This window comes from Oreochromis aureus, linkage group 18, assembly GCF_013358895.1.
Source record: "Oreochromis aureus strain Israel breed Guangdong linkage group 18, ZZ_aureus, whole genome shotgun sequence".
In the NCBI taxonomy this organism is placed as follows: Eukaryota; Metazoa; Chordata; class Actinopteri; order Cichliformes; family Cichlidae; genus Oreochromis; species Oreochromis aureus.
Window position 1 is genome coordinate 16,255,025 of NC_052959.1, and position 27,867 is coordinate 16,282,891.

At 39.2% G+C, this 27,867-nt stretch overlaps 3 protein-coding genes across 6 annotated transcripts in view; all 3 read left to right on the forward strand.

The window, feature by feature from the left end:
* pbx1a (pre-B-cell leukemia homeobox 1a) overlaps positions 1-5,776 on the forward strand; it is a 51,617-nt gene extending 45,841 nt beyond the window's left edge. For both annotated transcript variants that reach the window (XM_031735631.2, XM_031735632.2), the window contains 2 exons: positions 452-541; positions 3,970-5,776. In XM_031735631.2, coding sequence (XP_031591491.1) covers positions 452-541; positions 3,970-4,062 — 183 coding nt within the window. In that variant the 3' untranslated portion in view covers positions 4,063-5,776. The remainder of the gene's footprint in view (positions 1-451; positions 542-3,969) is intronic.
* Positions 5,777-8,965: 3,189 nt separating this feature from the next.
* prtfdc1b (phosphoribosyl transferase domain containing 1b) lies at positions 8,966-18,261 on the forward strand. Of its 2 annotated transcripts, XM_031735649.2 has the most exons (9): positions 8,966-9,113; positions 9,334-9,440; positions 10,732-10,915; positions 11,931-11,996; positions 14,781-14,798; positions 16,970-17,052; positions 17,264-17,310; positions 17,428-17,504; positions 17,600-18,261. In XM_031735649.2, exons 1-9 carry the CDS (start codon positions 9,066-9,068, stop codon positions 17,645-17,647), a joined length of 678 nt encoding a protein of 225 aa, XP_031591509.1. In that variant the 5' UTR covers positions 8,966-9,065; the 3' UTR covers positions 17,648-18,261. The 2 variants fall into 2 exon arrangements, with proteins under 2 accessions (XP_031591509.1, XP_031591510.1); XM_031735650.2 differs by lacking the exon at positions 14,781-14,798.
* Positions 18,262-20,187: 1,926 nt separating this feature from the next.
* The window catches only part of arhgap21b (Rho GTPase activating protein 21b), a 37,362-nt gene continuing 29,682 nt past the window's right edge, over positions 20,188-27,867 (forward strand). For both annotated transcript variants that reach the window (XM_039602226.1, XM_039602227.1), the window contains exons 1-2: positions 20,188-20,417; positions 21,358-21,551. In XM_039602226.1, coding sequence (XP_039458160.1) covers positions 21,483-21,551 — 69 coding nt within the window. In that variant the 5' untranslated portion in view covers positions 20,188-20,417; positions 21,358-21,482. The remainder of the gene's footprint in view (positions 20,418-21,357; positions 21,552-27,867) is intronic.

Here is a 27,867-nt window from a genome sequence, read left to right on the forward strand (position 1 = left end):
TGGGGAAAACAAATATAAAAAAATCTGAATTGGACTGGGGAATCCGCAAAGAGCGTGACAAAATGCTAATAGTAGAACAAATCCTGCATCACACCATGGTTTTATTGGCAGCAGGTGATACTGTGGCACTTCATCAGAGTGTTTGCTCGACTTTAAATAGTTTAAAGAAAAGACACAAGTCTGGACATGAGATTTTGATGTGTTATACAACAAGAACAACAAATACATTGATAATTAGCTATCCTATATTTACTCCTGTGTTTTTGTCCTTTTGTGGCGTCTGTTATCGAGCTTGTAATAGCGGCCAAATCATTCTGATTCGCTGTTTGTAACCTTTTCCTGTTTATGATACCCTTTTACTATCAGACTGACCTTTCCTTGTGCATTACTGTCTTTGTTATCCAGAGCTTTTGTCTTACTGGTCCTTTTGTCTGTGTCCCCGCTGTTCCAGGTGGATACCCTTCGCCATGTTATCAGCCAGACCGGAGGATACAGTGACAGCCTCGCAGCCAGCCAGATGTACAGTCCACAGGGCATCAACGTAAGACCTGTAAACAGTCTCCTTCTGTCCTTCTCAGTGCTTCTTTGCTCTTTTACTTTGCAGTGATTCCCCAGCTGCACAATGTTGGTGATATCGCCTAAATCTGTATGCACACTAAAATGCCACTTAGCAGGCTTTGCCGGGGTTGGGCTGTTGTCCAGCCATTTGCCCCCACCCCCCCTCTGTCTTCTGCCCCAGTCGTGCCCTATGGTGGCAGGCAACGAGGCAGCTACCAGGCTGAGTAGCTGGACATGCTCCTAGCCTGTCGGAGGATATTAGCGTTAGCGAGGCACCTGCAGTCGACAGAAACAAGGACACAGGTGTCATCCTCGCACCAGACGCTGCTCTGTCATTGCCACTGTATGACTACTCATATTTATTTCCCCCTCCAAGACTGGCTTGGAAAAAAAAGAAGTTCAGAGTTGCTGCTAATTCTTAAAATAACTCGTTAAGCAGCCTGTCAAAGCCTCGGCCAGTTCTCTCGGTCTCCTTGCTGGGCCGGGCGGGGCGGGACAGGCAGCACTGGAGGCGGTGTGTTAGCATGTAGATCCACAGCGACAGGCCGAGCGGGGCTGAACAGAATCAATACGACAGTCACAGGGACAGAAAGAGCGAGGCTTTGGGCTAACAGTCCAAGCACATTGGCCAGATCATTCATCCACAGGAACAGCAGCACTGACAGCCAAGCCTGCAACACCCCTCGTGCTAAAATAAGAACGAGAACGCGTCCAGCCCGCTGCAGCATGCAACAGGCTCGTTTTACATGTGCTGTAATTTAGACTAATAACAACACACCAAATTATGAATCTCTGACCTCAGTCTGTGCTTCAATGTATGCGCAGCTAATTTGGCTTCTTTCTTTTTCTTATTAATTTTGCTTTTTGTTCATAAAAAAACACTTTTTATATGTGGAGGTAGTAGAGGATTATAAAAAACTTTGTTCTTCTCTAAATGCTTTTTTTCTTTTATCTTCATTAGTCTTTGAGGATTTTTTTTAAACATCAAATATCAAATGATTTAGTAATTCAGAGAAACGTAGCGTATCATGACTGCAGTGTAATTGTCATACATAAATGAGTGGTTAAACTGCAGCTACCATAAATGACTTCATTAATAAATTGGAACTGGAAGCTCAACGACTCATTCGGTTTTTAAGTGCTTTTATTGTCAAGGCAACCCCCCAAAACTCAAATGAGCCACCCTGCAAAATTCAAATTGCAGTAATCGATATATTAAAAATAATTAAAACTAATTGTGACTGTTTATTGTGAAATAGATCCAGCTTGAGTAGAAACACTCACTTTGAAAGCTTTAGAAAAGAATAGAAATAACTATCTTGGACATTATTAACAATATGAGGCTCTTTTACAGTTTTACTAACAAAAACACTTTAAACAAAAATTGCAGTGTTTTAGTGAAGCTTGTGAATGAAGTCGTGCATCTATTTAGCCCAAATGATATATTTTTTTTACTCTTTCTAAGATTTACTGACTGAACTCTCGTGGTTCACCTCTCCTTCTTTATCCTTGAACAGCAATTACAGCCCCTCAAATTGCTGGTGGGTGTCGACTTTCTCTGAGACTGGAAATGCATTTTTTTCCCCTCCTCATTCTTTCTTTTTTCCCTCTTCTTGCTTCTGAATAAGATGACAGACGGTCTTTACACAAAATAACAGGGTTTGGAAATAAGAGGCTGCCAAAGCACATTCCCAGCACTCACTAATAGCGTTGAAATTGCAATTAATGGTCTTTAGCCAACCTTTTATGATGATTTGAGAAGGCTTCCATTTTAAAGAGCTTTTTTTTATTATTGTGATAATTTATTCTTTTATCAGCCATCTCAGGGGTATATTCTGAGATATATGAAAGGTCTGCATATTCACTGTTTTATCTTTGCTGTTTATCTCACATTATGTCGGCCATGTGGAGGTCCAAGTGAAAGAAGTGGCATGATAATTTATTTATTTTTCTGAAAGCAGTGTTTGACAGTTTTTAGTGCTTTCATTTAGAGGTTTTTGGAGCGACATCAGTGCTTTTGAGGAATTCTTTTATATTTGCTTTTACGTTTAGGGTTTACCTGATATTCTTCATATATATTTAACAACAAAACCTGCTAAGCAAAACCTTCTGCTGTAAATGAAAAAAATGGCTGTGAATATATTTTCAAGGCGTTACCTACAGTATACTCCTTTTTATTGACAGGTGTAGTTCCACATTTATTATCTTCAATCAATACACTGAAGATGTAAATATTAAGTAGTGTGGTTTATATTACATAGATGTCATATAAAAGACAAAGAGTGCTTTTGTTGGGCTCAATATTTGGCTCTATTTGAACATATCTGGGGGGACTGGTGAGTCTGTACATCACACTGTAAAAAGGTTGATGTACATTTTAAAGTAAAATTTTAATTTTCAAAGAAATCTCTGCTATTGGTCAGTTTTTCCAGGCAACCTTACCTCTGTAAAATACAATATTGACCCAGCATACTAACACATATGCACACACCTATTATAGTATCTTCCTGTAGATATTAGAGTATAATCAGTTACAGTGCAGCTGTATGGCGTATGGGTACTTCATAAAACTAGGGTGTAGTGCACCGGAAGTTCCTTGTAATGAAAGCATGATGATGTTTCAATTTTAAAGCAAAAAGCTGTATAAATCCTCTGATTGTCTTCCTGTTTAAGAGTCCAATGAGCGGATTAATACCCCTGTCCTGTGTGGTCATTTGGCTCAACATAAAGAAAATATTCCAGCCTCGCTCTGACAGGAGTCTGCAGATTAATTAACGCATTATAACGTATTAATTTACTCTGCACAAAAACCGAAGTGTACAAGTTGTGACCAGCATCATCCCTGGCATATTTTGATTTGAAAGAAAACAGGATATAATGTGTTAGTGAGTAACAATATGCCAACGTGCAGATTGTTTTTATTATATATGATCAGAACCAGCCGAGTTAAACACCTCCAGGCTCCAGCTTCACGGTTTGCGTGAACATGTGAGGTGAACTCCTCACCTAATTCTTGTTCACAACACAAATAGGAGGAGGAGAAGAGTTTTTACTGAGAATATTTTATTTTTTGTTAAAAAACATGTTTTATTTCTTCTATTTACTCTTTTTTTTATAAATCTAGAACCACTCTTTTTATTTCATTTCATATTTACTGTATTTTGTTTTTTTTTTTTTTAATTTTAGTGATTTGGTTTGGAGATTAGAAGAAAACTAAAGAAGAAAAGAGCTCTGTAAATGCACGATGACTCCAAAGTCAGTTAAATAACTGCCCTGAATAATAACCAAGCTAATCGCGTTTGAGATTTTTGACACAATTTAGCAGCCCATCATTAATATAAAGAATGATGACATTTCAGATCACACATCATGTCATGTTTATGCTAACTTTGTCTTCTTGTGTCTTTACAGACAAACGGTGGCTGGCAAGATGCTCCGACTCCTTCGTCAGTGACATCGCCCACAGAAGGACCCGGAAGCGTTCATTCAGATACTTCCAACTGAATATATCCATCTCTACACCCCATCCACAAAAAAACAAACAAAAAATGTAAAAAACATGAACTGACGTTGCTATTCGCAGTATTAAAAAAAAGAAGAAAAAAAAAGGAATTCACTGCCCCACCGTACGGCGAGGTACCATGAAATCCTAACCAGAAAATTAAATAATATTTCCTCTGCTTATAACGATGGACTTTTGGGATACAAACAAAAAGTTTCACAATAAAAAATATTTCAAAAAATTTAAACGATATTGCAATCAATGGAGATGTTTGTACAGATTTCACATTATAATCGGAGGGCTGGGGTTCCTTATTCACTCGTAATGTTTTCGCTCATTATGACGATAAGATAAAGCAAAGAAATAAAATCATTGGTTTTAACTGAAAATACTTCATTCTACCTCTCAGCCACTTAAAAAAAAACAACAAAAAAAGTAGAAAAATGTCAGTGACCATTATTTGTTTTGTAAAAATGAAACTTTTGTCTTTGCGAGCAAGAGGCACATCTTCTTACTTACATTTTGTTGTCTCTCACCTATTCTATGGTACGCCATTTAGACTTAAATATTGCTCAGTTGTTTACAATGTGTGCTTGACAAAAAGTATGTTCATCTTCCCCTCGCTGTCTCCGACGAGTCAAAACCAAGTTCTGTCAGGAGATTTTTACCTCTAAGGTAACCCTGTGAAGTATGTTATCTGTAAAACAATAAATAAATACCTGTCATCAAATCAGAAAAGCTTGACATTATTCATTAAGAATCATTAACCTAGACGATTTCACACAATGTTGCTTTTGGTTCTGGAGATACACGAATGACAGATTTAATAGGAAAAGTAGGAATTGTGTTTTTCTGAGTTCTTTTTTATCCCGGCAGATTCTGATCATGCCAAAACAAAAAAAGCATTTCTTTTCCTGCTCAGTTTACTCGCCGTGTTTGGTTACTTTGTTACTAATCCCGATCCTTTCTGAGAGAAATACGAAAAGAAATATTGCTTTCATCGCAAACAAAAGTTTGTCAAAGACGCATGTAACTCAGTTTGTTACAATCCACTTAAACAGGGAAGTCATTATGCTAATAGAGTTTTACATGCTCGCACAGTGGATCTTTGCTCCTGAAGCTGCGGCGCAGGCCCACAGATGCTCATAGCATGAAGCCACTGATCACCATCACGACGGAAGGAGCAGGTGGATGAACTGCGGCTCAGCTGAGGACAGTTTTTGACGTGTTATGCATTTTTTGTTGAATTGTGTCCTTGTTAGGATGTTCATTTGCATATAAATCAGTGCATTACTCTGCTGGAAGTGCTTTAGTAACTCTAGAACTGACACCAAAACAAATATAGATGTTTAAATTCATGCTTGCCTCCGTACCTATCAGGCTGATTCTTCTCAGTATCAAAGATTTACAAGGAAGCGTTAACGATGAAGTACTTAAAGAAGGGACGAGTCATTCTGTCAAATAATGTGTTTTCTGAGCAGTCTAACCTTGTTTATAGACACTTTTTATGTTGTGTGGCCTATTTGTTTGTATTTGTATTTTTTTTAATGGTATGCTTAACGTAGGCTCCTATTTTTGTTTTTATTTTGTTGTTGTTTGTTTTCCTATTCTTGTGAATTAGCTCATGGGTTTTCAACATGTGTTAATGTGCACCACTGTGCTTGACTTGCTTTGTTGGAAAAGGGTTTTCAACACATTAAAATGATATGTAATGCAGAGCGTTCATACATCAGCATTTTTATTATTGTGGCGTTTATGAGACAGCAACGACTCTACGTTTTTGCTCACACGGAGGCGTCAATGGCGTGATGGTAATCACTGCTGTGATAACTGAAAGTCAGCCAAGGTTAGTGAGCCCCCACCCCCTTAATGGCTCCACATCTTCCTACCATTCATGATGGCTCTTGTCCAAACATATTCAACATATTTGGACACATGCACACTGAACCAAATCCAAGCATTTACAGTGAACGAAGGGTTTTGTGTGTACTGAGGATGTAACACACATGTGTTTATGTAGCATACAGCAATTTATTCTGTACACTTACAGCACTTTATCTACCTCACAAACAAGGCCAATTTAGAATCACCAGTTAACCTGACAGCTGTGTGTTTGGACTGAGGGAGGAAGCTGGAGCACCTCCACACAGAGAGGTCCCAGTTGTGGATCAAACTGGGAATCTTCTTGTTGTGACTAGTGGTGCTACACCACTGTGCCACCCAGAAATTTAGACTGTACTGACTGTGAGCCACAGAAGCTTCTGTATATACTCATCAGCACCTCTCACTGGCTGACACTGACAGGCTCTTTCTTAAATGGTAGTATTTTTCAGCAGTCGTTATAGTCTGAAGTAGATTTGGTCTTGTTAATATAATTTTGTGTCATGTTTGTTGATATCGTGGGAGCCAGGTCAACACCTTGAGCTCCTTGTCATGTTGCTCAAGCAGTTTTTCATGATGACAAATTGTCGTGCTGGGAGAGGCTGCTGCTGTGGGGGTTGTGCTTAGTATGTCTGCATAGCATTCACATGAATGTCAGGACCCGGGGGTTTAGATTGTTGCACAATAGGTTATTGCATTAATCAATGTGATTCACGTCATGTCATGACAAATCCAAAGACCAAGACAAAAAAAAAAATCTCTCTTAAACATACTCTGTCTGAGCTCCAAGCTCTTTGTGTCCTACTGAGGAAGGAGGCCTTTAAAGGGGACCTATTTTGGTCACTTCCAGCTCGATATATTTATTCTTGGACCAAAGTAGCTTTGTATGATTCACAGCTTGGTGCGACTCCTCTGTTCATCTACACTTGCCAGTTACCTTCCTCCTCTTTAAAACCCATTTTGTTCTGATTGGATTCCCCTCATCAACACAAAACTCAAACAAAGCAGTCTCACCTTTTAATAAAATTAAAAATAATAATTAAAATAAATGCTCAGGCATTGGAAAGATTTACTAAAGATCACACAATTGTACATAACAAGGGCATTTGCTGGGGACTAGTTTATGGTGTGGATCTACACATTTTTATGGTCTATTGAGTTTTTCTGTAAGCTTAAAGTTCAGTTCTTAGTGTGGCTCATGATGTGTTAGTAGGATAACATTGGAGGACATGGCTCAAAAAAATCACTTGAAGTTGTGATTTGGCTCAAAATCTGATAGAAAATGAGAAAAATGATCAAATTCTTCAAATACAAACAACACTGCTGACAATATCTGAATGGACAGTTGCATGTCTGACAGAATTACATTCATAGCAAGCGAATATTCATAATTGGCCAAACAACAGGGCCGAGGGTATGTGGGAGCAGTTGGTGGTATAGTCTGCGGACGGTCAGAGGCCTTGACTGCTGAGCGAGTGTGAAGTGCCAAAGCCAGTCTGCTCCCCTGCACCCCGAGGGCAGCGAAGGAGCCGGGTTGTGCTCACCAGCAGAGAGGGCCTCAAAAACAATCTGACAAGACTTCTCATCTCCTGGCCTCTGCAGTGCTGCAGTAGATGCTCATGAGCGAGATTATTCCAGCGTCAAGCCTGCAGCTTTGTCATCTCAAACAATAACATCAAGTGAGATAACTCACACAAACTGAGTTTTACTTAATTTTTGAGGGATTTTTTTGTCACGCAGCGTAATTCTCACACCGCCGAGGTGGTGACACCGTACAGGCCGATTGAAATACAATGCTGCTGTTGACACCTGTCTTCCAGCTGTCAGTGAAGCACTGTTTAAATTGCAGCTGCTGTGGAAGGGGCATGGATGAGTGGCTCAGACACCTTGTGTCTCCCTCTTCTCAAGAGAGCCCATACTGCTTGAATATGCAGTGAAACTACCACTCACACATTGCCTGGATGCTTCATCTTAAATTCACTCATTTACACACTGTAACACACAGATTATATCATGCACAGGAGACAGGGTGTGGCCCCTGAATTTTTCTGTATTACAGTCTGTTACTCGTCTCTTATTTTTATAACTGCACGAGGCAACGTTTTAATGAATGTTTAAGAGGGATCATGTATCCAGACTGTTTAAAGATTCAGTTACATGAAGACAAACTGATTGATCAGAAGAAAAGCTGTGTACAGAAGAGCCAGAAGTGTTTGTCTTCTTCCACTAGATGGCGACTTTAACACATTTTGTCAAAATTTTCACATCCTCCACACTGTGATATGGAACAGTAAAGATTGCTTTCGGTATTTCCCAATGGGAATGTTTCGACTGAAGTAAAACCTATCCTATCAGTAATCGGCATTTCAGTATTTTGGGTTTTTTTCCAGTTACTCTTGCACAACACTAAAAACTTTCATTATATCCCAAGGGTGATGACGCCTCTTCTGTTTGCTTTGCAGCTGATCCATCTCTTTCACTCTTTTCTTTCAGAAAACCACTCAGTCTCTGTGTATTTTCCTCTCATGGAAAAACAGTGACAGCAGAATGATATGCACATGTGAAAAAACGTGACAATTCAAAATCAACAAGTATCAAGCCTTCCGATGAATACCGATGATTGCATTTCAGAGCTGCTCTCCTTTTTACAGAAGAAGTTTTCAGCTGAAAGACTTGTAACTTTGTAATATTGATGCATGGTTAGAAAAAGCAGATTTCATGAAATGAACTCCACGGCACTGCCCGTTCTGAACAATAAAAACATTTAATAAATATATATATTTTTTGTTTGATGATTTTCCTCATGATTGTATGCTGTAGTATACTCTTAGTTTTGGGTACTCTCTCCAACACTGCCCGGTGTTGTGCCAAAAAGTGATCACTTCATACTAGCCCTTGAACAGGCACACACAGAAAGGTGGGACCCCATGAAAAGCAGCAGTACATGTAAATGTAATGTTAGAGCGCCCCTGTTGGATGGTTGCTGTTTGACAGCGAGAAATGCAAAGTGTTCGGTTTCCTAACATTCCTTCACCCCGATGCTCCTCCTCTCTCCTGTCGGTGCCAAATCCCTCTATCAACTTTTCTAAGACAAAAGCTCCTTTTGTGGCGGTGGAAAAACAACATGGCAGAATTTGCCGTCCAGTCCGAAGGAAGAAGCGAGGGGATTGTGGTAATTAAATTAAGGGGCTGACGGGGAAGGGACAAGTGTCGAAGAAAAGCGTCGCTCGTGTATGGATGCACATTTTGCGCAGGCAGACAACTTTGCGCGCCTTGCAGAATGCTTAAAGTCACATGTGCTTCTGGTGCAAGCAAGATAAAACTCGTACCCGCTGTTTTTCTCCTTGTAGCACAGCAGAAACATGATGTTTGCGTTTATCTCCCCCCTGCAGATTAAAGATGACTGGCCAGGCTACAGTTTAGATCTCTTCAGCTATCCAGCACACTACTCCGGGGATTTAGACTGTGTCATCATCCCGCATGGCGTGATTATGGACAGGTACATGGCTACAACTGGGAAGTCGCTTTCTTTGTTCTTTGATAAAATCGTGCATCAAGGAAGTAATGTTCCCATATACTTTAGTACAGGGGCTGCATAAAAGCCTTTGTACAGTTTCTGGGGAAATCCAGGGGATATCATGCACAGATTATGCGATATGAACTTGACGGAAGTTTTGGCATGCTTTTATAGAAATGAATCCTGGTAAAGCTTAGAAATTCCCCAAAGAAACAAACAAAACAAAGATAAAACCACAGCTCCCCAATGAAAGCTCAAATCCCACAGTAACTCCCCCGCGTTATTCATACTTTTTTTTTGGTAAAAAGAGAAAAGCCAGCAGGAGTTCAATCATACTTTGTTTTAAACAGTACTTATTAACTTCTGTATGTCCATAAAAGAAATCATTAAATGAATTTTAAATTAAATAATTGGTGTTTTTGTCACGTGACACAAAGCTTTTTATCTTACTGTAAAACACAAAAGCTCTGTCTGTGGGTTTGTTTATGTTTCTGCTACCTGCCGTTACACGATCAGGAGCCGAATAACCAAACTTGGCACACGGGTACATTTTACGCGCTTGAAGTTTTTAATCTATTACCGATATCATGACATCATGATGTTTCCCAGCAATCATCTAACAAAGATCGAAAATGATCTGTTCTTAGTATTCGTGCACTTTTATTTCATAACAGAAGTATGTCAGTTTTATGTAATAACAGTAGTTATTTCTAATTTATATCTACAAAAGAGGTTGTCTGGCAACCATCTAGCAATGGGCTAAAATCAACCATTTTTAGAATTTATGCACCTAGAACACCTTATGATTATCATTTCATGTCAAACAGCATAAGAAGGCTGAACAGTACTGAAGCATGGGCATGTACTACTATGTACAGCTGTGGTCAGATGTTTAAACAAGTTGCTTAGGCATAGAATAAAAAGTGCAGTAAGAATGTGTGTGTGACTGGCTGAATAAACGTTTTAGGTGCTCAATTAGTGTCAAAAAGTGCTATGCGAGTACCGGTCAGTTTAAATCACATGTGAGCCATCTGTTTTTCTTTCTTATAAAATATTTTAAACATTTATTTAAATGTAGTAAACGGTTAATCAATCAGTTTACCAGTCTTTGCATATTTAACCAGAAATATTCATTATGATGAAATAGGAACACAAAGCTAAACAAATTTAAACATCACATATGGTCGTGGACCGACAGGGGTTTCAAAACCGTCTTAACTGATGAGAACAGAGGTCTTTTAGAGGTAATTCACTTTTTCTTCATTGTACACAGAACAGAACGTCTTGCTAGAAACATCATGGATGACCTGGGGGACCACGCCATTGTGGTCCTGTGCGTGCTGAAAGGAGGCTACCAGTTCTGTGCCGACCTGGTGGACAGGATCAAGGACCTTAGCCACAACTCCAACCGCACAATCCCCATGACGGTGCACTTCATCCGTCTCAAGAGTTACTTGGTGAGCTGTTGCCCACTGCAGCAAAGAAACCTCTCAGACACCAACAGTTTAACTTGAGTGGCAATTGTGTGAGAATTGGAAAGCATTTTCACGCTCAAAAGTATCGCCTGTGAGTTGAGAGTTAATCACAAGATGTGTATTATTTTTCATGCATTAGAACATTGGTGTCTTCCTCTAACTTTGCCTTGAAAGTGCTGTTTTGATTTGATGTGATTGCTGACAATTTTTTTTTTTTAGCTGTGAAGTACTGCTGGTGAGATACCCTGACTGGCCACTTTATTGGGTACACCTTCAATCTACACCGGGTTAAACTTCTTTGTGGCACAGATTCAACAAATTGTTGAACTGAGAATTATTTCCTGTTCTTAGATGACGAAGGTGGCACCCGGTGTGGTCTTCTGCTGCGACAGCCAATCTCCTCCAGGGTTCAATGTGATGTGCATACAGATATATCTGAGTTACTGTTGCCTTTCTATCAGATCAAAGAAGTCTCTCCTCTGACCTCTGGCGTCAACAACACATCTTCACGCAGAGAACTAGCACTTACTGAATATTTTCTCTTTTTTGGACAATTCTCTATGAACCCTACAGATGGTTCTGTGGGAAAATCCAAGTAGATCAGCAGTTTCTGAAATACTCAGACTGGTCTGGCACAATAACAGCCAAGCTATGCTCAGAGTCACTTAATTCCTCTTTTATCCTTATTCTGAAACTCAATTTGAACTTCAGCGGGTCATTTTAACCATGTCTACATACCTAAATGCTTTGAGTTGCTGTCATGTGATTAGCTGATTATATTTGAGTTAATGAGGAATTGAACAGATATACCTCATTAAACAAGTTGAGCTGGTTCGGGCATCGGACTTGCAGGCCTCCTTGGTGAGGTGTTTTCAGGCATGTCCAAATGAGATGAAGCTCCAGGATAGACTCAGTGCATTCTTGAGAGATCATATCTCTTATAGCTGGATGAATGGATAATTGAAAAAACAATTTCTCCTGTATTTTATGTCCACAGAATGACGAGTCAACAGAGGATCTTCACATTCTGGGAGGAGAGGACTTGTCTTTTTTAGCTGGAAAGGTAAGATTTTTATCATCATCATTGAGACGTCTGAGCCTTATGATGGGCCGTGCTGTTGTAAAACCCAGGTAACATGGAGATGGTGATTGTTGATAGACAGCAGCCTCAAGAGGGCTCCCTTCCCTCTAATGTGCTGTTTGCCTCACTTCAGTGAACGAGATCAAAGATGGCAGTTTCTGACACACCCAGCGCTGATCACATACCAGCTATGGCAAAAGGTTTATTCCATTTTATCTCAAGTGAAGCAAAATGTATGGTGTAAATTGGAGGCCATACTGAGTGGGTACCTCAGTAGATCAAGGGGATGACAGATTTACTTAACACAGTCCCTCTTCTACGGCTCGTCTTGTTATCCTGTAATCAGAGATGGTAGCTCACAGAACTCGAGTGTGTGTGCAGGCTGTTGCCAGCCTTTGATAGTGCATGTCACCTAACAAAGGGTCTCAGTGAAACAGTGCAGACTTGTGGTGATGGCAGTCACCTTATTATAAAGAGTTGTAAAATCATTTCCAGGATTGGAAATAAGAAAAGCAAAACTTTTAGATGCTTTCATCCTGTTTTCTTGTAAAATACATATATACATAATTGTATTTTTTTGTCTCTCGGAAAAAAATGACAAAGAAAACATTTTATTTGTTTGTTTACAGCAGGTTAGGAAGGACTTAATCTAACATTAAAGGCCCTGATTACATGACATGTAACCAGTTTGATTTAGAAAGAATAATCAATCAGCACTGATTACAGCATGATGGGGTTCTATGATGGCAGCAGGTCATTTATAGGTTTTACTTAGAAATAAAGAGTGCTAAGTGACCACTAGAGGTATTATTAAAGTGAACTAAAACCAAGCTTAAAACTAAAACATTTTAGTCAACTAAAACAAAAATAAAAGAAACAAATGAAAAAATATTAAAACTATCTGAAACAATATTGTGAACTTTGAAAACTAACTGAAATAAAAATGAAAAGTATAGAAGAAATACCCTTAGTTTTACTTTCTGTTAGTTTGGTAAAAATGTAGTTACAACGTGCCTGATGAGGCTTTGATGGATGTCTTTAGATGTCCATGAGACAGCGAGTCAACTGCTTTCAAATGGTTTTGTGTTTTTATTGTAATAAAAACTGATTTGCCCAAATCTTGCCTCGGACATGTGCCCGCCATACAATGGTGAATACAAAGAGTGAAACTAACACTGAAACTAATTCAGACTAAAGTAAAACTAAACATTTTATACAATAAAAACTAAACTGAACCAAGAAACTAACTGAAAATAAGCAGAATTCAAAACAAAACGTCAAAATAAAAACTAATTAGAAAATCTCTGATCATATTTGTGTGCTTACATTCAATCTGGAAAGTCCTAAAGGGTTCAAAGACTATTCAGAAGGGAAAGTGGCCGAAAACAGCACAGACAGAGCATTAGCACTAAGTAAATGTGTTTAGCATAACAGAGCATTCAAACTACATTTCTACTTACTAAATCTGGTTTATTAGAAAAAGTAAAGAAATAAAACCGGCCTAAATTCCAATTTTCACCAGAGATGTAAACTGTCTCGCAATTAAGTGACCTGTGCTGTTCATACCCATATATTTCTTATAAAAAGATCTGTGTACAACCTTTTTGCCAAGTAAGCAGCTTTCCCTCCCACTCACACTCACACACACACACACGTGCACATATCTCTGTACGCGTACAGAGGGATGAATCATTAACCGTTACTATGGGAGTCACAAGTCAGCAGTGGTATTTTTAGATAATTAAAGTCAGCTGATATGAACATTCACAGTCATACGCATACCTCAGCAGTACATGCACACAGTAGCCAGGTGCCTTAAACTTGAATAGGATATGAGGTAGTAGGCTTGACTCACTGCTTTCCTCACAGAATGTTTAGTGTGCTTGTGAAATCACTGAGCTCACTGTGACGTGCTGCTAATTTTAGTCCCAGGTTCTAACAGAATGAGGCGATGCTTTCCAGGAAGAGGTTAACTAATTGTTTAACAATGTACACATTACTGTTCATTTGTTTTTTGGCCTCCCTGAAGTGTAGTTTTCAGACAGTGAGCTTTACATATCTTGTATAGCTCATTGCTTTTGCATTTCTCCAGGGTTTAGGGTGCTCTAAATAAATCTGTATGAATAATGAGTCCTAAACAAAGCATGACTGCACCCTCGGATGAACCCTTTGTTTAAAAAAGTGGAGTAAACTCTGGCAGTTAGAGAGTTTCACTTTTCATCGTGTCCTAACTAAGTTGAAGCGAAGCCCAGACAGCGGCTCTTAATAAAGACACTGCCCAGTCGTCTTCAGTTTATTAGACAGACATTTGCAGAATTTCAGCTATTTCTGCGTGACATTCGGGGCAGCACTGCAGGAACATAGCTTTCCAATCTGGATTAGGATCATTCGTTTCGCTGAATCACTGATATCATAAATGCAAAGAGTCTCGCGGATGTAGTGTTTGAATAAATGTGGTTAGGGTTGGTTTAGCTGATATTGGCCATATTTCAGGACTTCTGCTTTTATTTCAGCTCCAGCCTGATCATTTCCTGGAGATTTATTAGTCAGTTGGTTTTGTGTTGCACTTCAGAACACAACAAAGTGTATTTCTCTGTGTGTATAATTTATTGCTTCTTAAATCACCTCTAAATGGCTTTTGTCTTTATTTTAAACATGTGTGAGTGTTAGTCTTCGAGTAAGCATGGAGCAGATTATCTGTTTTCAATCAGGAGTAATTGTTTGTTCCCGCCCTCTCTTCTCTCCCCGACATGCTCGCTCCATAAGAATGTTCTGGTTGTGGAGGTGAGTCAACCATGTTTTTGCTTCTCTGCTTTTCCCCGTGTTCACCAAATGGACCTTATTGTGTTCCTTATTGTTGTTGTTGTTGTTGATGATGTTTTCCAGGTCAGGAAAACTCATTTAAAGTTTTTATCTTCTTCTTGAAGGACCTGAATTCAACATGAGGACACTATTTAATTGCCTGACCCATATTTGAGAAACCAAATAGATTTGTTGGCTTTGTGTGCTTTTTTTTTAACAAACATAATTGAAAATCTTGCCTTGCCCTACATACTGGAATAGGTGCACTGCAAAAAAAATAAAAAGGAAATGTAGGCCTGCAGTGCAGACATCATCGTGGGCATTCATGATAAGTACTTACTGTAAAAAGATTGTAGGAGTAAACATTTTGAAACAGCTCCCTTTAGTCAGTGCACCACTGTGTGTGACAGGGAACTCGCAATCTGTGGCCACTACTAGCGTTAAGTAATATTAAAATCTTTATTGTGTGTCAACGTCATCGGGATAAAGCAAGACGGAAAGACTTAGCGTCTCACAATAACCAATACATTTGTATCAGGTGCGTCAAATTGTACAGGAAGTAACAGAGTTAAAAGGAAATAAAAAGTCAAAATCAGGAAAGGGTCTAAGGAGGTCGATGACTCAGCCGACAGGATTTCCACAGGCAGAATTTTCCATATTTATAAGACATAGATACCGCTGTGTACTTGTTATGCAATTGTATATTTAAAAAAACAACCTTGTCTTAGTTTTGACTTGTGCAGTGGGTTGGTCACTAAAAAACCCCTTTGTTATCAGTATTGTAAAATGGCAGTCATCGCTCCATGGTATTTACAAGGGGTAAAATACAAGCACTGATAGATAGTAATGACTTTAATACTAAAGCACTTTTTAAAACACACAACGTTACAAAATGTTTCACTAGATACGAGACAGATAGCAGAATACTTTAAAGAAATGTACATATCCCAGCAAACAGTACCTACAACTACACACAGGTACCAATTTTCAGTGATATCAACTTTAATATCAGGAAATTAACTAAGCATATCATTTTTTTCTTCCTCTCTTTTTGCCATATTTTTCAAGTAACTTGTGTTCGACAATAATAAAACTGGAAGTTCTGATTTTGGTGTGCCACCCCAATATTTTTAGTGGCCCCCCTATATGGCCACCCCTATGAAAAAGTTTTGGAGGCGTCCCTGTGTCAGGTGATCAGAGATCAGGTGATATAGCACCTCTGCAGGCCACGCAGGGCTTTGTATGTGATTAATAAAATTCTGCAGTGTGGTCTGAATTTCCCTGGAAGCCAGTGAAGGGAAGCAAGTGTGTAGTTCGGGGCTCACAGCAAAGGATTTTAGTGATATTTCTTAGATGACTGGATGAGCTTAGAGACATGAGATTCAAAACTCATGTCAAAAGTAATACCAACATTCTGAGCACATGATTTGACATTACTGGAAAGTGCAGCCAATGTAGTGACTGACCTCCGTATAGAAACCCCACTTTTACCAGGACTATGATAATAAAGTATTTATAAAGCATTCACTGTGGTAGTGAGAGGCTCTTGAGCTGGCTTAACAGAAAACACATCATACTGTATCATAATAGTTATTTTGTGTAAGGAATTTAAATATGGGTCATATAACTTAAATGAAATGAGAGAAGGAAACAATCAAAGTGCATTTAAAAATAAGTAAAATAGGTTTTAAAATCTTAAATTGCTGCAGTGTTATAATTAGGCTAAGGCTGTTAGTCTGTTCTGGCTCATATTCAGTGACAGCTGAAAAACGTGTGAGGACAGACAGCATTTCACATATTTGTAGTGCGTGCTGACCAGCGGCACACTGACACGACCGAGCGTACTGTTGTGGCTTTGGTTCACCTCAGCGTTTGCCTACATCCTAGACCAAGAAGTCAGATGACGGTTTTTTTTTAATTGAATATCACATGTTTGTGTTTAAATTCCTCTTTTCAGTGGCTTCAAGTAATTCCTAGAGAATGCTTGTAAACAGTTGCGTAATGTGAGTGCAGTGTGACACTGACTGCACTTAGTTTCTGTATCACTTCTAGTCCAGAGAGAGAAGAATTGAGTTTTTGTTCTTTTTTTTCCTCACTGCCATGTTATTACTTTCTCAGTCCACTTTCTACATCTTCCACCCCCACCCTCACAGGGCATTGTAGGCACCGGAAAGACGATGAAGACTCTCCTGAAGCACGTCGAAGCCTTCGGGCCCAAAATGATCAAAGTAGCAGGGTAAAGCCGCCAAACAAAACCAGCTCAATTTCCTGCTTTGGGAATCACTGTTTCCACCTTTCAGTCGAGACACACACACAGACACACAGAGAGGCAAAGACTATCTTAGTGATGCAGATTTCAGGTACCGCAGGTTTTTTTGAAGTGTTGCTGTCTCCTGAGACGGTTTGAGTCGGCTGTTGTAAATAATGTCTGCTTTTGTTTCCCTCAGATTGCTGGTGAAGAGAGTGCTGCATAGCTCAGCATGTGTTCCTGACTGTACGTACCTGACCAACCCTTTTATGGCTCAGTGAGTCATTCACAGTTAAAAAATTGTTGCATTTGCTGAGTCCCAAACTATTGGAAATATTTGCCTTTGTCGTTTCGTGCTTTCAGATGTCGGCTTTGAGATACCCAATCGTTTTGTGGTTGGATATGCCTTAGACTACAATGAGTACTTTAGAGATCTCAATGTAAGTCAATGTCTGGTTTCTTTCTTCTTTTTTTTGATGACTGTATTGGGAATCCAGTAACACAATAAAGACCTGTGCTTTTGTGCTTCTTTTAGCACATCTGCGTGATCAGCAACACCGGGAAGATGAAATATAAGATTTAAAGAGGGGGGCAGCGATAGAGGCGACTGTCGAGCAGATGTCATCTGACAGCAAGCCCAGACACTTCCTGTGAGATGCCATTGACTTACAGCTGCTATGGTGACATCTGATCCCAATCATGCCTGCTTTGTTATAACATTCCTGGTTCCAAACATGTTGACATTTTTAACAACACACACTGCAACATTTAACTGGAGAGTTTATCACAGAAAGCGCAGTGATTCAGGTTTTAAACAAACGTGTAGCGTTAAGTGGGGGGGGATGCTGTTCTAACTCTATATCTAAAGCATCCAATCATTTTGGTGTACTGCTTCTTTTATGAAATGTAAAGCATTTGATAACCACTGTTTGTGAGGAATACCAACAAAACCTAAAATGAAAGGAAGTTGTTTTTTTGTTTTTATTTGTTCTCCAACTATGCGATGCCTTTTTAAAGTTTCATCTGATATTCCGTCACTTTTAACGCACAGGGGAGAAACAGTTCAAGTCTTGTCAACACTAAGTGCCATTACTACCTCCTTTGTGTGTGTGTTTGTTTGTTTTTCACTTGCTGTAGAGTACTTTTGTCATTTCTCTGTATCAGTTTATGTTCTAACATACAATAAAATGTTTTTTTAAGATTTCTGCATTCTACTAATAATGTTCCCACATGATTTTATGAATGAACTTTTTTAATACTAATTGATTTACAATGGTTCCTTGGCTGAGCTATGAATATAAAGAAGACCTTGTAATATGTTTCTTAGGCTGATGATATACAAAAGGGGCTTGGAGTCTTTTTCTTTTTTTCATACAACGCCTTTTTTAATGGTGTTGAGCTTCTCTTAATTTTATGGAAAACTGGCACCTATATAGGCCCCCGAAGTAGCAAAACTTTAAACCAAAAGCATTCCGAAACATCAGGTTGCCATTGTTTTGTTTAAAAAAGGGGTTTTAACTGTAAGTGAACTTACAAAATGAACAAAAGAGAGCTCGTTGTGCTGAGCTGCTGTGCTCTTTGTATGCACTTGACATGTGACTCCCTTTGCTTAAGCACTGAGCACAACGTGCCATAAAGAAAACCATCTCTTGGGACAGTGAATAGACTCTGCCTTTTCGACTCACTTCACCTCCAACAGTGATGAAGTAAGCGATACAACTGAATTACATTATTGCAACCCCTAAATTTGTAGTCAGTACTTTTTACAGTAGTGGAAGAAATACTCTGATCTTTTTCAGAAGCAAAAGCAGCAATGCACCACTGTAAATATTCACAATTACAAAGAAAGTTGATGTATAATATGTTACAATTGGCTGTCAGTAGCATTTCTCAGTTTATTGTGGACCAAACTTCAATATAGTTGTAATATTTTAAAGCGGGGGTGTCAAACTACCTTTAATTAACAGGCCGCATTCAGCCGAATATAATCTCAAGTGAGCTGTGTAGTCCAGCTAAACAAATGCATAAAAACCTTTTACTATAAATGTGTGTGATATAATTATGTGTTTATATCAGCATTACATGTCTGAAAAAATTAGGGCAATTTCAGCACTATGGGTGCTACATGTCCATTACACATCACATTGTAATAAAAATGTTTTTGGATCTAAATAACTACAGGTTTCAGGGCAGCTGACTTGAATGGAGGCTGAAATGAGTGATTTCTCCAAAATTACAAAGTCATACAAAAGGAAACTAAAAATACTAAAAAAAAATTCAAAAAAAAACCCCAACATTTACAATACACAATAATAAACAATGTAGTTATTTAAAAAATAAAATTAAAATGAAGTTAGTTAATAACAGTACAAGACTGGTATTGTGTAAGAGAAAAGTTCAAATTGCATTAATAAATAATATGTACACTATAAATCTAAGAAAAACAGCTGCTTGAAGATATATTACGAAGTATTTAGGTGTTATATTAATTTTCAGAGCTGATATATCCCACTTGGACCCACTGAAAGTAGAACCGGCTGGACAGGACAGCTTTGTGAAATTCTCCTCCCTAACTGACCTCTGTAACAAAAGCTGCCAGTCCCAGGAACAGGTGGCCCCTTATGTTGGAGAGGCATAAAAGGGGCATTTGTCAGGGGCCTGAGAATCAGAGCACTTATTTTAGTCTGCAGCTAAAGTGCAGCGAAGGAGTGTCCATTTATTGTTAACTATCTGCTTCGTGGATAAGATGAAAGAAAAGATTTTATGCTGTGTGGTATGTGTGAAATCACCACTGCCCTCCACATTACCAGCTCAGCTCGACCTCACTTTGAACCGGGGCATGTGACTCCTCGTTCACCCTTGCTGTACGTACGAAACCAAAAGCACGACGAGTTTTTGAACGGCTTGAATTGCGGACTTGTTACACGATGCATCTTTTCATCTTCTACCCTGTTCTCCCGGGAATACTGCTCTAATAGTTCACGGGAACGGTTAAAAAAACTCCATCGTTTACAAGCGCAGATGCAAGCTATTGTAAACTTGCGCCTCATTGGCCCGGTCAAATACAACCCCGCTCCTGATTGGCTGATAGTGTCCTGTTGACCGAAGGTGGACTCCTAGAGCGTCGGGAACACTGGAAGCAAAAAAAAAAAAAAAAAAAAACTGCACCATGCGCCTCCACTGAGTAGGTTTGGATTAATCACCGGAAAGTCGTTTGTACTCAGACTCTATTAAATTATGACAACGCCCTCCACACTGGACCATACACTATATGTTTGTACTTTTTCTGCGGGTTTTTATGGATAAGCGTCGCCGTCGTTGCCCGCCTGTAATGACGCTTCTCAACTACACAGGTAACTTTGTTTTAACTCCAACCGTTAGCATGGAGGCTAACTGTTAGCAGCCTGTTGCCGCAGTTCGCTTGGTTGTCGCTTTTGCCCACTTTGCTAGCTTTACAGGGAGCTTTCATAAAGCGAGAAAGGGGCAGCAGTGCCTCACGTGGACGTTTGGACTGCTTTTATTGTGGTATTTTATGTAAAGTAACAAAGGAAAAAGCTTCTTTTGTTGAGCGCTCGGGAACAACAGCTCGGCACGCTCCCTTCGTGCCTCATTTAAACATCGATTTCAACCAAGTGATCGAAATCCATCTTCTAAAAAAGCAAAAAAGGTCGACTTTGTCGTGAAACACAAACGACAAATAAAGCTCGTGTGTTTTTATTTTTTAAGAAATAGTTTCTGTGGGGTTTAATGTCTCAATTTTGAATGTGACGGACATGTTTCGCCCAGCCTCCCGACAGTCCCCAGTCCACTTGTTGCCTGCTGTTCAGTTAATGCACCGCTGGCTGTCCACGTTGTTGTGCTTCACGCTGTTTATAGTCCTGGTGTTGGCTACTACAACATTTTTAGACTTTATTAAGTTAGAATGAATTATTATTACAGTTGACTATCGAATTCCGTTTGTTCTAACTTTTTATGATGTGCCGCCACATAGTGTTACTCTGAGTCAACCTGTTTTCAAGCACCTGAGTGTGAAGCTCTCCAAGGATGAGACACAAAAACAGCATTTAGAAAGTAGCGTTTGGTTAGGACCCTGTTGCATAATGCTGATTGTCTAGAATTAATCACGAGTGGTCTGCTATTATAAACAACCGAGGTATTCATTCATGTTGTTTGTACAGACTCTTGGAGTAGTGTGAGATGTAATTGCGGTGCAGCTGATTCCTAAATCTGCCTTTGAATTCATTTTTTTTTAAATGCACTTACTACATATATCATCTCATATCTCTCACGCAGATGGATTAAGAAATCCAGCAAGTATGGAGGTGTGAATCGGATTGGAGCACTTTTTTTTAACATCCTGGTGGAGCTACATTTTTCATGTGGTGGTTTACAGACATCAGCATTTTAACTGAAGCTAAATGATGGCGTCACGGTGGGTTCCTTCTTGTGAAGACGATGAGAGGCAACGAGCAAGATCTTTCTGTGAGGTGAGCATGAGCCAGACTTCTTTAAAGTCCTGAAATGTGTTAAATGCTGATGACAAAAGGGATTTTTGTGGCCAACTGATTGCAGTTTCAGTGTTATCCCACCTCCTTCAGTTTGGTTTTGGGTGGGGGTGGGATTTGTTTGACACCAAGGACCAGCTGTTTGTGTTTGTAGCAACCCCTGCTGAATTCTTTTGCTCTTTATGTCAACAGCGTGCCTCTTATCTATTCTTGTCATAAATACGCCCATCAGATTTTTGTTTCTTTTGAGTGATTCAGATTTTTCTCAACTAAGATTGGCCGTGGTAGATGAACAGATCAAAAGAACAGGTTTTGGTTACAACATTTAATCAGATTTGAAATTATAATCAAACTCAAACGATGGTGTTTATTCAAGACCCGTCTTTCAGATTTTTAAGCTGTGACCCCTGTACCAGACAGGACACCATCTGCTCCTCTGAAAGCTTGCAGCCTGAATGAAGACCTTTATACCGTAATAAAGTAGGTAGCAACTGGGACTCTTTGAAATGAAAGGGCACCTATTTATAGTCTGTAGTTTTCTTTGATTTCCTCCATTGCCTTTAATCTAATATTCAGCTTGTCATTTAAGCCTCCCAAGTTTGCATGATCATCATCCCTAAATGAGGGACATACAGGTGATTAGGTTGTTACTTTAAACTAGGTAGATTTTTGTATCTCAGACCCAGGGGAGCAGATGATGCCTAAAAAATTATAGTTAATCAATTACAGAGTAATAGAGTTGGTTTTACTGGGTTTCTTTTTCTAATTTATTCACATGGATGAGTTTTTTGTTTTGTTTTGTTTTTTTTTCCTAAGAGGCCTGAAATTAAAATTTCTGCATCAACCAGCACACCACATACTAGCGCATGTACTGTTCAAGCTCATTCAACAGCCACAGCCTTGGCTGCATCTCACTGCCACAGCTAAGAAAACAAACTTGGATGATGTGCTTACCTTTTGTTATTTCAGCCATCTGGATACATGCTTGCCACTACTACATTCATTTAATGAATGAATTAACAACACTTAAAAATTATGGTGTAGAAAATCTTTATATATCCCCAGAAGATGACACAGGCAGTATGCTGGTGTCAGTAGACTGAAACATGTTAATTTGCATAACACAGCATGAGAGAAAATAGACAGTTCTTTTGCATAGGATCCGAGAAACCTGTTTGTGAATACTTTAGTAAGTGTTGATGTGACATGAGGGAAAGCCACAGCATAGTGCCGTTAGTGGAAATCCTCCTTTTTAGCACTCCCTCTAATAAGACTACCACACAAACCAATTCATGTGCTAATTTTGAGCCGGAAACCCCCTGGAGTCTCTGGTTCAGGGATTTACTGGAAATGATGACACTGGATTTAATTAATGACCTAAGAATTTTCCTAGGCGGATTTTCACTTTCTCTTAGTATCTTAAAAGAGTGTGCAATGGCTGCAGTCGTTGGGAATCAGGAAAATCATTTTGATACAGGACTTTTATATTAATTTAGAGAAAGCATGTCACTGTTGGTGTTCTTGGGATTGCATCAGGGGGACGGGAGCTGGATCTGGGGGTGGGGGAAAAGTCTTTCTCACCCACCCTTAATTCTTTACTAGTCAGTCCTGTTCTTTTTAAGTTTTCTCATCCGTTGTAACTATTGGACATGTGGAAAGTGTTTATAGTGAATACTGTGAAGCAGACGCTTAAAAATGGAGGAAAAATATCTGTTATTTGAATCAAGAGTTTGATTGGTGGCATTATCCTCCTCCACACTGGAGTGTCTGTCTGCTTTATCAGCTGAATAGTGCGTGGTATTCAGACATTGCAGCTGAATTCAAATAGCAGACAGCCCTTCCTCTGCTTGGATTTCAGACATTTGTTTAGCGGCACAGAGATTTTGGATTTAGTACTGATGAGTGTGCTGTTGTGTGATTATGTGTGTTTTAAGAATTTCTATATCTGCCTATGGTGTTTACTAAATCAAACTCTATTGTATGGGTTTTTCCCCTTACAGCTTCTGTATGATGAATGCCTTTTTCACGATGGATAATTCCAGCTTTTCGTTCTCTAGTAGAACAACAGAAATGAGAGTGGTTTGAACTGGATTATTGTTTTGGATGATGAAGCATGATCCATATTTAGCACCGTAGGAGACCATTGACAAACAGACTTCCCCTGTCACCACAACCCTGGCTTCATTAAAGCTCAGTGTTTATCTGATTTAGGCTTGCTGCCTTTTTACAGAACCCTCTGCGCAGGCATCGTATGGTTAACTGATGGCAATCGGAAGGGAAAATTGACCTTCAATTGGATAGAAGTCGTCTGTTACTTCCTGTTGCGTTATGATTGTGTCTGCAGCGTCTCACGAGAGAACATGAGATGGGCTGTGTGATTCAGTTTTTCCTCACTGTGTAGTAAAACATCTATGTCTACACATGGAAAACTCTGTGACGTGCTCTGTGTCTTGTTCAAACAACTAAGAAAGATTACAGATGGTTACAGACAAATCCAATAAGAGGGGATATTTTCCTTTTTCCTTTTTAACAACTGCTCACTAAATCAGTTTTCTTGAAAGCAAAATGCCCGTTACACATGTCCCAGTGTTTTTGGTCCAAAACCTAAAATTTAGACAGTTCTATCACATATGTTAACAATGTTATACATTTTCAGCAGCTTGTATTTCTAGTAAAATTTGTGAGGTAATGCCAGTGTTTTTGACATGTCTGCTCAGAAAACGAGTGGCATCAGTAATTTCACCCATTGAGGAGAATGAAAAATTAAAGCAAATGCTCCTGCAGTATCACTACAACACCTTGGTGCTGAGCTTTTTTGAAATTTTTTTTTTTTAAATAATTCAGTGTTAGTCTTTCATGTATGCAAAGAGGCTTCTCCATGCCCTCTGGAGTTTCAGTAACGGTCAACAGAAAGTATGTTCAAAATTACAATCAAAGGGTGGGCTTACAGCTGCTGAGCAAGACTGTTTATTTATCAGCTTTAATGTTTATAACAGCAGCATTGTATGACAAACTCATAAGGGATGTAACAGGATTTCTTTCAGAAAAGTTGTTAACCCTGGCACGTTCGACCAGCACAGTGTGGACTGATGAGGATATTAAGCTTTATAAGACAACGAGATAAGACAATGGTTGTGCTGTGATTTTTATTTTTTATTTTTCCTTTTTTTGGTGGGGGGTATATTTATATGTAAATTATCACTCAGAGAGAAACCAACAATATGTCTTGTTTTTGGGGTTTATTTTTTTCTTTCTCTCTCCCCCTTTTCACATTGTGCAAAACCTCCATCTGGCTCCAAAAAACCCCCTCTTTCACAGGTGGTGCTCTCTGCTGCTGACTGAGCAGAGTAGTTTCAGATAGACGTGTTCTTGCAACAGGCGAGTGGGATCTCTGACAGCGGTACAGGAGATGGCTTGTCCCAAAACTTGCTCGATTGGTTTCTAGTTGTTTTTGTTTATAAAAGATTTCTAGAGAGATTTCTATGACAGGTGACTAATTGTACTGATAAAGTAGCTAAGCTGACAACAGTGAGAGGTGAAGGAAAGGTGATGATCACTGCTGTGAGTGAGAGGGGGTATCAGGTGCCAAGGTGAGATGGCATTTCCACATTTTAAAACAACAGAGATTAAATTACTGCTCAACAAACCAGAAGTCAAATGCGTGCTAGTAATGGAGTACACCTCGGCCTGAAGGAATGCCATTTGGGTTTTATGTGACACCAAGGCAGTAGAGAGAACGGTTTCACTGATGCTTTGCACCTCTGTTTAAATAAAATTCAGTGTAGATCTTTTCTTTTATTGTCAGTAATTGATTTAAAACTGTGAGATTTGGGCTGCAAAGTTGTTTTTTTTGTTTGTTTGTTTTTTACTTTAAAAAATTGGGGGAACCACTGTACTGAATGAAGCTTCAAAAAGGTTTTTTTTTTAAACTGCATCAGATCTGTCAGCATACAGGGAAAAAAAATCCCACATAAATGGCATTCTTCAGTCATTTCCTTCTCATCCATATGTTACAAGTAGAAGTGTGGCGTGCAGAAAATGCACCACGTGTTTGTGTAGACTGTAGACTGAGTAATGATACTTCTCCTAACCTTGTCCTGCAGTACAAGGCTGGAACGCCCAGTGCTCACCAGTGGCTCTCTGTATCATTATCTTAGGCTTTTCACAGCTAAGTGCTTGGTTTGGATGGGATGTGGTGTAGAATTTAGCAGCCCACAGAGAACTATGTTTCCTCACATTTTAAGGTTATGTGATTGTACAGTGTTTTTGTAGAGCTGATGTCATGTGGTGCATGTAATGTGTGATTTGGTGATGTCAGCAGAGGCTTTCAGACGTACAGGCCTCGCAGTGTGGTTTCATAAGATTTGTTAACAAAGGACAAGTTGGAATTCCACTTGTTATGTTGTTGTATATCAGTTTTTTATGTAAAAAAAACTTGCGTTGTATAAATAGTTTTACAGTGATTTCCCCCTGAATTTTGGGGGTGGTTTTGGTTAGCCTGCTCTCTAATCTCTGTGGTAGGGTCACCAATGGTGTAGTCACCATAAAAACTCCTGGGGGATAACCACATGTTCTTTGGATTCAGCATACTTGAAACAGTGTATGTACCCCTGTGTCATTTGTCAAAGAACATTTACTTCTGAAGACACTTATTTTGTCAGTGCATTAAGACAAGGTATGGTCTTTGATATGTTAAGGCATCTCAATGCTCTTGTATGGTGCGATCCATACTTAGTGTTAGGGCTGCAACTAAAGATTATCAATGTAGTCGACTAATCTGCCAGTTTGTCTTTGATTATTTGATTAGTCAACATTTTTTTCAAAAACTCTTATCTTTGCTTCCTGGGGACAAACCTCCTGTTTTAGGCCCTAGTACCTCACCTGCTCAATTCTGCCCACTTGTGAATGTCACCCTGTTGACCCAGGAAACAAATGAATTTGATAATAATCACACGTGTATTTTTATCAATACTCAGTAGGGCCGTCAGAATAAAAATTAAGTAAATAAAAAAAGCATCGGCATGATCCTGAGAAATTTCCGACAGGTAAGCTAACACAAACGTTACTGTACAAATGTTAACATAAACAAGGTATCAATGTGATGCACAAACTTAACTCCCTACAACTGACCCATTCAGAGTCAATGTCACAGCTCCAGGGTGCCGGTGTTTTAAATGCTCGTGCACTGCAGTAATGCTACTGTTGCCACTGTCAAAAACTCAAATACTGCATTTGTCTTAGTCTTTCCAGCTTCTCAGGCTGACTTTTAGACCCTTCATTCAGAATAAAAAAGGAACTCTTTAAAATTACTTGGTAATTTTCTAAAACCTCTAAATATTTGATATTTGCTGCTCTGGACATTATTTACCGCAGCAAAATTTCAATGTTCACTAGAGACGCTACAGGATATAAGCTTTATTGTTGTTCTGTATCATAGAGTAAAAGGCGCTGTGTTGCTAAAATCCCAAATTAGTTGACAGTTAGCTTTGTTTGTTGGGAACTGGGATTGAAATCTGTGCTCCTTGAGATGCAGGTCTAGCAAATGCCTTCTCAAACCTTCTCCAAACTGCCTCACCCAGTGCAAACAGTCTGGCATTCTGGTGATTCATAAATAGGTGAGAGGCATTCATTTGTGGGCAGGAAAGAGAGGTGTGTCATATTTTGATGTGGACGTTCCTTTCATGTGCTTTTCTTTGTAGCCCCTTTTTCACAAGTCATGATTTTCTTTTATGTTGCTTCCCTTTTGACCTCTTCTCACAGTTGTTTAAAAGTGGTATCAACCTGGTCTGTCAGGTTGATATAACTCCTCCCCAACAATACCCATTTTGTTTTTTGTTGTTTTGTTTTTTTAAATAAGGGAGGGAAATGCCTATCTAGAATTTACTGGAATGTCACATCATCAAAAACTATGCGAGTGGCAATGATAACACTGCATGGCCAGACCATGTCTAAAGATCAAAGGTTGGGAAATTGTTCTCTGGACTGGTTGCTAAATCTGATCCAGTAAACTGAGGCTGACTTGCCCTGGAGACGCGAGGGGAGCAGTGCAGGCATTTCAAAAATCCAGTCCTATCAGCAGAAACAGTCGTCTGGGTACACATTTAATACAACCAGAGCTCATACAGACACAGACTTTAATGTGGAAGTGCTGGTATCACAGTACAGCCAAAGCTCATTCAAAGTAAAACCTGTTCTGCTGGTTTAATCAAAACACATAGGTGTCAGCTGCACCTGTAGCTCTGTTTCCCAGCCAGCTATTAGTGCTCTGGTTTCTTATCCTGTGTACATTTGAACCCTT

Excerpts from the sequence above, each read along its gene's own strand:
- prtfdc1b (XM_031735649.2), top strand. The coding sequence starts at position 9,066 with ATGGCAGAATTTGCCGTCCAGTCCGAAGGAAGAAGCGAGGGGATTGTG. Across the intron at positions 9,114-9,333 it reads GAAGAAGCGAGGGGATTGTG|ATTAAAGATGACTGGCCAGG; the intron begins GTAATTAAATTA and ends TCCCCCCTGCAG. Across the intron at positions 17,311-17,427 it reads CTCAGCATGTGTTCCTGACT|ATGTCGGCTTTGAGATACCC; the intron begins GTACGTACCTGA and ends TCGTGCTTTCAG.